The sequence below is a fragment of the Parasteatoda tepidariorum genome, chromosome 9 (genome assembly GCF_043381705.1).
Source record: "Parasteatoda tepidariorum isolate YZ-2023 chromosome 9, CAS_Ptep_4.0, whole genome shotgun sequence".
NCBI lineage: Eukaryota > Metazoa > Arthropoda > Arachnida > Araneae > Theridiidae > Parasteatoda > Parasteatoda tepidariorum.
Window position 1 is genome coordinate 5,723,213 of NC_092212.1, and position 9,597 is coordinate 5,732,809.

Here is a 9,597-nt window from a genome sequence, read left to right on the forward strand (position 1 = left end):
ATCTCGAGTAAACTCGTGTATATATATATATATATATATATATATATATATATACATATATACATATATATAATAAATGTTTCTATTCTATTCAATTCAATCTATTAGTCATAAATGTGTGATTCCAAATGCGTTTTAACCTACTTCACATAAGATATATTAGTCTCTTGAATACATATAAAGTTCCTGGACATAAAAACATTTCCTTTTAAGAAAATTGAAAAAAGAACTAAACGATAATTTAATTTTGATCATTCTGCAATTTGCAGCTTTCTGATAGTATGAAAAAAGTTTTGTCGGTTAATTTCATTCAAAATCACTTACAAATTACTATACTTAAACCATCTAAATATCTCCTTTTATACAGAATGTAAAGTGAAATATTTTTTTAGCTCTGTTAGATATTTTAAGTAGACAGAATGTTTTTCTTTATTATTATTGCAATAAATGTATGGAAAAGGTTACCACTATGCTGACCAAATATTATTTCTAGGTTCCAACGTTTGACGATACTCACAAAGCATTTTTTCCTTCATGGAAAGATGCTATGGAACATGCCCCGACAGAGGATATGATTGGTTATTGTCGAAAAAACATAGAAAATGATTATGACGAAAACAAATGCTCGTATGTTGAAAATGTTTATTATTTTTAAATATGGAATTACAATTCAACAATTTTTTTTTCAGTCATTAATAATTTTGAAAACGATGCGTCAAAAATAAAAGTTGTACCCTCTTTTGAGACTTCAGTATTTTTCGTCACGACACAAATAAATAAACAAAAGTGATTCTATGGAGAATATTTTACAACAAAGGACATAAAACGCATTTATTTAAAACTTAAATCAAAAATTAACATAAATGAAATATTTACCTAAAACAAATGAAAGAGAAATTAAAATGTGGGGGATAAACCAAAAGTAATTTTCATTCGGCGTCATCCCGTGAACTGAAGAATTCAAGAGCTGAATAAAACAGTTTCGGTTAAAGTTAAGAGTTAAATGCTTGTTACAAAGCAAATATTTTTTATGACATTGATAGTTTTGAGCACAGGGTGTTAAAAATTAAATGATAAGATTTTCCCACGTGCATAAATTATTTTTAATACTAACTTGTCACAATAGATCTTATTTAGAAATAATCTGGATAATTATAATAATTTTTCAACAATTTTGGGGATTTGTAGACGAAATGTTCGTTCATGATTTTTTTTTTATACAACTTAAACGTTTGAAGCAGAATTTTTATTAAATATATTTTTCATTATTTTGTATTAAATTAGGACAGAATTTGTAAAAAATATTATATTTAGTATTTTAATAATTTATGGTTATGAAATATAATAGTATGAAATACCGGTGTCTTTTTCTGCGTTAAAAAATTCTTCCAAACACTACTGACTTCTAGAATTTGTTTTTTTTTATAATTTGCAGTTATTTAGATTTGAAAAAAACAGTTATTCATCACTGAAATTTCGTTAATTACAAAATTGTTTATTCATAAATTTTTGAATATGAATGAATAAAAATTCAGACAACATTTTTAGATTTCATATTTTAGTACCAATATAATTCCGATTATCTAACAGATTTTTTAGCAATCATTAAACTGTTCTTATAATTAAAAATACCAAAATATATTTTTGCTAACAATTAGGGAGTCAGAAAATTGCATAAAAGGGTTACCATTGTCTCATCTGTGTCAAAGATAAAATATATCATTATTTTATACTGACTTGTCTTCTCATATTCAACGAACCTCATTAAACTGCTGAACTAATTAAATTAAATTAAACTGATCATTAAACTGCTTTTTACTAAAACTTCTATGCATAGAACGATCATTCAAATTTTACCCCATATTCAAGGTTATATCTCATAATAATTCTAGATATATAACGAGTTGATGAATAAATGAGTATAAAACAATAGAGAGAAGTCATGATTGAATGAATGAGTATAAAACAGTTCAGAGCAGTCATGATTCAATAAATGAGTATGAAACAGTTGAGAGAAGTCATGAATGAAAATAGAGAAGCAAATCAGCGAAAGTTCAAATGTATTTGAACTAAATAAATAATGACAAAAAGAAAAGTATGTTTAATAAACACTCTGCGTCAAAGGATGAAATCTAAGAGTGATGAAAATAATAATTAAAAACCTCTCTCAGATTCATCTGTTATAACCGGTTTTTTTCTAATCTCACTTTTATTATGAATCGTTATATTCTGAAAGTGTAGTTATTGTATTTCTCTCACTTTAGATATTGATACTTATACTTCATTTAGTATTTGCTCCTTTTGTTTTATTTTATGACAACTAAACAACCACTCTTCACACTATTCACTATAGTATTTCTCTCACTTTAGATATTGATACTTATACTTCATTCAGTATTTGCAAGTTTTGTTTAATTTTATGCTAACTAAACAATCACTATTGTATTTCTCTCACTTTAGATATTGATACTTATACTTCATTTAGTATTTGCACCTTTTGTTTTATTTTATGCTAACTAAATAACCACTCTTCACACTATTCACTATTGTATTTCTCTCACTTTAGATATTGATACTTATACTTCATTTAGTATTTGCACCTTTTGTTTTATTTTATGCTAACTAACCAACCACTCTTCACACTATTCACTATTGTATTTCTCTCACTTTAGATATTGATACTTATACTTCATTTAGTATTTGCGCCTTTTGTTTTATTTTATGACAACTAAACAACCATTCTTCGCACTATAGAAAAGGCAAATAATCTGTTCATAGGAATTTACTAACACTATAAGAAACTGAAAAGCATGCATAATAAATAATGCTAAAATTTTTCTGATTCTTTTTTGTCTCATATACAAAGCTATGAATCGGCAAGTCTTTGTTTTAGACAAATAAAGTATTTATAAACATATAATTTTTGAACTTATTAAAAATTATTAAATAAACTAAAACCTTGTTTTTATTAGAGTTCGGCGGTTTCCCATGGTTTCGAAGAGACGGAATCCCACATTTTGCTACACTATTGAGTCCCAAATAAATGACCCATTTTCACCTGATGTTATTTATACAAACACGTTCGGCAAGTATTATTTTTTTTCAACTTTACAGAAAAAGTTTCATATAGATTTTTCAAGAATTAAAAAAAAAAAAAAAAAAAATCTTAAACAGTGTCAAAAGTCACAAAAATGCTACAAAGAAAATGTTTTGAGACTCTACGGAGAAAATATTTCCCGTCAAATTATTGAACAGTAATTTTAGAAAAATTTCCGGTTAAAAAAAGTCCTAGTTCTGGTAATGAAGCGAAAATTTACGGCATCCTTTGCAAAAATTTTTTAAGATAAAGGTATAATCATTCATTTTGAGGATGCCTTACATGCTCATTTAAGTTATAATCAATAATTTATCTTCAAAAAGTAATTAAACTGTTTAATTTCTTTAAAACTTTAAAAAAAGTTGAAAAAATTCTAAATTTTTAAATCCCTAAGGCAGTTAAAATAAAAAATTATTTTAACATATTTTCAAAAAAAGTTTTTTTCATAGTGCTTGCAATATTTATCTTAATAATTTTGTGCATTCATTTGTTGATATATCAATTAGAATATTTTTTATAGATTATTTTGTAAAAAAGTAAAAAAAAAAGGGTAAAAATTCCTGTTAGGTATATATAACATGCCGTAAAAATTGTAATACCTCATAAAATGCTTATTCCATGCACAGTTTAAATAAGTGTATTATACTCAAGATAAAAAAGTTTACTTCAAAGCTTTATCTTAAATAGAAAAAATTCCTTAGGGATTTAATTAAGATTAAGACACAAAATTATCATCTATGCGAAAAAGCACTTTAAAGTCAGACTGCTGAGCAAGTTTCTGTATTAGAACAATTTAAAATCATTCATAACTTTTTTAAAAATGTAGATAGAGAGATGAATTTTTTTCTGTACATTTGAAATACTTTGAAGTTTTATTATAAGCAAAAAAAAAAATTTTGGTATTTTTGTCATTTTTTGGGTACTGTGACCCCTTAAACCATTCATGTTGTAATGGTTTCCATTTGTATGGTAACGGTCTACCCTAACTCCAGGTCTTCGAAATTGTAGCTCTTATTAACACACATTTAATAAAAATACAGGACTTCAAAGTAATTTCAAACAAATAAATGATTTTTATGCCTTTCTCTACGGTGACGTGATAAAATTACCCGATTTTAGCACATTTACATAATTTTATCACTTGTTATAAAACCATATTTTATTATTTGATACTTTTTAAACGTTTCACTTCAAACTCAGGTCTGGGAAATAAGCTAGTTCGATATGAATGCTCGGCAATTTTTTGTAGAACTGTGAGCTTGATATGAAAAATTTATTCTTATTTTGAATAAGAACATTTTATAAATTTTTAAAATTTACCTAGTGCCTAATTATGATTTTATAAAAATATTTCTGAAATTGAGTTTAGTATAAATTTGAAATTACTATAATTTAGGCTTGCTGAAAATACTTTACTTTCGCTTTTACTCCATTTATTTTCAAAAGTTACAGTAGTTTTTTGCGCAAGGTGATAACCCTGGATAGTCTTTAAATGAGCTTATCTCAAAACTAGTTTTTTTTCACATTTTACACCTCCTTAAACATAATGTTTCAAGTTGTTTTTAAAATAACTGTCCATAATTTCCCATGAGTATTTATTTAATGATTATAGCACTCATGTTTTTGAACTACAAGGCTAAGAGAAAAGAGTAAAACTTTTTATGCATGCTTTTCGACAAGTGCAAAAAATTTCCCAAATTTGCTTTTTTAAGTACATTGAACCCTAACTCAGCGTATGCACTTGATTTTAAAGTAATAATACTCCAAAACATAGTTGATAACCTTCTAAATAAAATCTTCAAAGGAGTTTTTGTTTTGGGGGATAGAAATTTCTTTACAGTGTTTAACATATATGCAAAACAGTGCCTTAATTTCACCAAACAATGGCCATTTAAACAACAAAAATTAAATAATATTAATTTTATTGTGAGTTTTACAATTGTTTTACACATTATAAAGCAAATAAATAAGTTTTTTTTTAAATTTTATATTAATATTTGAAATAACAGTTGTCGAAATTTGTCAGATACCTTATGATCGATAACTATTGTCCTCCTGATTACCAAAAATAAAATTAAAATTTTAATTAAGGCGGCTTTAAAAAAATTGCTTCTTACCCTATCGAATACATATATATTTATGCAAAATTCATATAATTTTAGACTACAGAATAGACCTGAGTACTTTCTCGGAAGAATACTTTTATCCCACAGATGAAGTCCTAATATACGCAGTGGTGCATAACCGTCGGCATCTTGTTAACCCATATAAGGAAGGAATCGTCCTTAAGGCGGGATATTTCTATAAAATATATGTCTCCATGGCAAGTATTTATTCCTCCAATTTTCATTTTAACATGAAAGTATTATTTACTTCTACTACAATTATTTGAATGTTACCCTCAAAATTATTATCTTGAAATTAATGTACGCATCTGTTGTTGTTGTGACTTACCCTCCAAATGTCTGACAATGTCAGACAAAGGCCAATCAGGCCATTGACTCTAAGAAATTCGAGGACCAGAAGGAGGAATGAGTATATGTCCTCTCTAGAAAGTCCCAAATAGTCCAAGATGTGTTCGGGAGAAGCCTGCTCAGTTTGACATTTGGAGCAGACCTCGAAGATTTTCCTGCCTTCGAAAAACGAGAGAATCTTTGCGTGACAGCTTGCTAATCTGGAAATTGTGTTGTAGCATGTATCTGTTTACATATTTGAACAATAAAGTGAACTATATTAAAATATAATATAAATCATTTTGTTAAAGCAATACGGAAAATACATCAAGGTATTTCTCGATCAAGACCTTTCATATATATTTTTATAAGAGGAAATACATTGCATTTTATATTAAAATTCTTACTGTTTATATATTATATATACAGCAACATATGCATATCAAATCGCATTAATTATCTATGTCGTAAAATAATAGCCGTCATAATTGAGCAACGTAGTAAATAGCTATAATTAGCTGTAGTTAGCTACGTAGTATGATCGCCACGTAGTAAATAGCCGCCATAATGAGCAACGTAATAAATAGCCATAATTAGCTGTATAGTTAGCCACGTAGTATGATCGCCACGTAGTAAATAGTCGCCATAATCAGCAATAACTATTTAGGCTAACTACAAGTAGTAGGTAAATTTAACGGTTGAACTTTAGACGCTTGTGTTCCTTTTACATTTTTTCTGACACTCTATTTACAAGTAAAAAAATATTTCCATATTTTTTCATTGTAAAACACAGTGTCATTGCTATTAAAAAATATATTAGGTTTTCAGAATTATATCTATTCTAAATTATAAAATCTAAAAAAAAGTAATTGGTTTTCACTCATATTTGAGCATTAATCAATAATTGATTTTGTTAATTAAAGAAATTTCAATGATGATTAGCTTTTTTCATGAGATCTAAATATTTGGAAGTAAGTGCAAATTTGAAAAGTTATTGTTCGGAAGTGAGACGCGTTTGAAAGATTTTACTTTCAGAAAAAGACTCCGGTGTTTCATGCTGTATTTCATAATCATAACCTATTAAAATGTTCAATATTTTGCACTTACTTGGACTAAAATCGGTTCAAAATAATTAACAAAAGTGTGAAAAGTATGCTTCTTAAAAAGTCTGCTTCAAAAGGATAAAACTAAAAGTGTGGAAAATGATAACTATAAGCTTCTCTTAGATTCATCCGTTAATAACCAGTTTTTTTTCTAATCTCCCCGCTATTATGAATCGTTATAATCTGAAAGTGCATGTTTTGGTATTTCTCTCACTTTAGATATTGATATTTATACGTCATTTAATATTTACACCTTTTGTTTTATCTTATGCTAACTAGATACCCGCTGTTCACACGGAGAAGAAGGTATATAATCTGTGTAATCGGTATTTAACGACACATAATAAATAATGCTAAATCATAATAATGCTAAAATAATGCATGGTCATAATAAATAATGCTAAAATGATTCCAACTCTTTTCGAACTACTAAACTGAAATGCAATAACAGAATTGATAACGCTAAAATGATTACGATTATCTTTTTATTATCACTTGTGGACTTTATTTTATTAGATTAAGAAAAATTTGATTTTCCCATATCACTAAATAAAAATAAAATTTAAAGTTACTGATTTTTGCTTGAAGTAAAATCATGATAGTCAACATTTACCACCATTACGAAAACATTTCCGTCACTTTCTCTTTTCGCCGAAAGAAAATCTATTATCACAGTAGCTGTCTAAAATTTATTTGGTACCTATAAATACCGTATTTTATTTAATTACTTTTTTAGAACAGAAGAGTCGATTTCGGGTTTGCACTAACAAAGTTCATCTCCGTAGCCTTGCAATTTTAAACTCAATCTAGAAGACCCCAGACTCCCAGATCAAGTAATGGCAGAAATTTGCATTCATGGAGGACTTTTTGATGGAACCAACTTTTGCTTACTTGCTTTACACGAAGAGGAGAATCACGATAGCCTCCCACGTTTAGCCTGACGGCAAGTAGTCTCTAACCCATGATCCGTCGACACTGAGGACATTTTACGCCAGTATTGTGGTCTGTGCGAGCCTGCTGCGGATTTCATATCCACCAGCCATCGCTGAGCCATGACGGCTCTGGGGATAGAGCGTTCGAATTCCAATGAGGTAAACCGGGTTCGAATCCCAGTGATTTCTGGTTGATACGAGTTCCTCATCCGGCTTGCACCGTCTGCAGTGCTGACATAAAATATCCTTAGGGGTAGACGGATCGTGGGTTAGACCTTTGCCAACAGGCTAACCATGGGAAGTTTCGTGGTTTTACCTCTCCATGTAACACAAATGCGAGTTGGTTCCATCAAAAAAGTTCGCCACGAAGGCAAAATTTCTCCCAATACTTGATCCAAAGGTCCTCTTGTCTTCTGGATTGCGTTCAATATTGCAACGCTTTGGAGTTGAACATTAGTAGTCGTAAATCCAAAATTTTGGGTCTGCTATTCAGCAATGGTTATAAAATAAGATAAGATCTGCAATCGCTGGGATAAATACCTTTATTTGTATAATTTATACCTTTTAAAACATGAATTACAACTAAAATACCAATAATACTTTTTACCCTGGTAGTCAAAAATGATTCAGAAACGATTTTCATAAAGGAGGATAGATATTGGTTCGATACTATGTTTGTTGAAGTAAAAATCGTATTGTTTTTATTTATTCGACAATTTTAAATTATTATTAATTAAATATTATTAATAAATGTATATTATCAATAAAAAGTAGCCTCTGAATGGTAAAAATAAATGATTAATCTAGTGAAAAATATATTCATAAACATTTATAATTGAAAAATATATGCTTCATAACTATTTGCTTTTATTTTGCATTCATTTTCAAAAGCAAAAAGAAAATGCATACAAATATGATCAAAATTTTTCAGAGAGAAGACATCAGACTTCCACATCCATACAGTACAAACTGTACAGATTATTTAAGTCTTTGGAATGAAAACAATGGCACGGGACCGTTAAACGAAAGGGTATGATAAGATTCTTACGCTTCATATTTCCTTTTTGTATAATTAGAAAATATCATTTTATTAACAGTATCAGCTTATTTTGGATAACAGTTAGAAGAATTCAACTCCTTTAAAAATTGTTTAAGGTCAAAGCAGTCTGATTTTTTTACGCGCAGTAAACAATATGAACTGCCGGTCACAAAAATAAAAAAACAATATAGTTTTTATAATTGGTTATTGACAATTGCATATCAATAGTTTGGTAAATTCGAGGATAAATTAAAAAATTCATTTACACTATTATAAAGCATCACAATGGGAAAAAAGGAGCAAACATGCAATTATTCCTTAAATGACTAATTTTAACATTTTAAACATGCAAAACGAGTTTACAAATTTCTAGAAATAATATTTTTCTACCTAAATTGTGCGCAATATTTATCTACTACTCTAAATGGCTGAAATTGGTGGTTGTTGATTTTTACCAGTGAAAGTTCACAATCACATTTTGGTAAATGCCCAAGAAATATATGCTAGGTCTAATTAAGTGTCATTTGTCCGATATTGTCGACTCTGAAGTTTTAAGGTTCAATGCCACTGCCCGGTATACATTTGCCCGGTATGCCCTACATCAATGTTTTTTAAGGTCAAGTTCCACTGCCCAGTATGCAATTAACTGGTACTCCGAACACTGATATTTCTCCTAATCTATCACCAGCAGATACTAAAGTATCGAATAAATATATTAATATCAAGGAATAAATTAATTTCGAATAGGATGTAACAAATATTTCAGACATTCAAAGCAACTATGTGATTGTTGACATTCACTGGTGAAAGTCGACATTCTCTTGATCTGAGTCATTCACGGTTGCAGCTATATCTTGTCACAGTGTGATCTTTAGATCTTTTTTACAACCACAATTAGAATAAATATTTTAATGTTTTTGAAGCATTCAAATCGTTTGGAAAACGTTTGTATTTTTTTCAATGTACCATGAAG

At 28.6% G+C, this 9,597-nt stretch overlaps 1 protein-coding gene across 1 annotated transcript in view; it reads left to right on the plus strand.

The window, feature by feature from the left end:
• The window catches only part of LOC122272258 (uncharacterized), a 29,926-nt gene that overhangs the window by 10,125 nt on the left and 10,204 nt on the right, over nucleotides 1–9,597 (plus strand). The window contains exons 6-9 of the mRNA XM_071185328.1: nucleotides 494–627; nucleotides 2,973–3,085; nucleotides 5,260–5,333; nucleotides 8,517–8,615. Coding sequence (XP_071041429.1) covers nucleotides 494–627; nucleotides 2,973–3,085; nucleotides 5,260–5,333; nucleotides 8,517–8,615 — 420 coding nt within the window. The remainder of the gene's footprint in view (nucleotides 1–493; nucleotides 628–2,972; nucleotides 3,086–5,259; nucleotides 5,334–8,516; nucleotides 8,616–9,597) is intronic.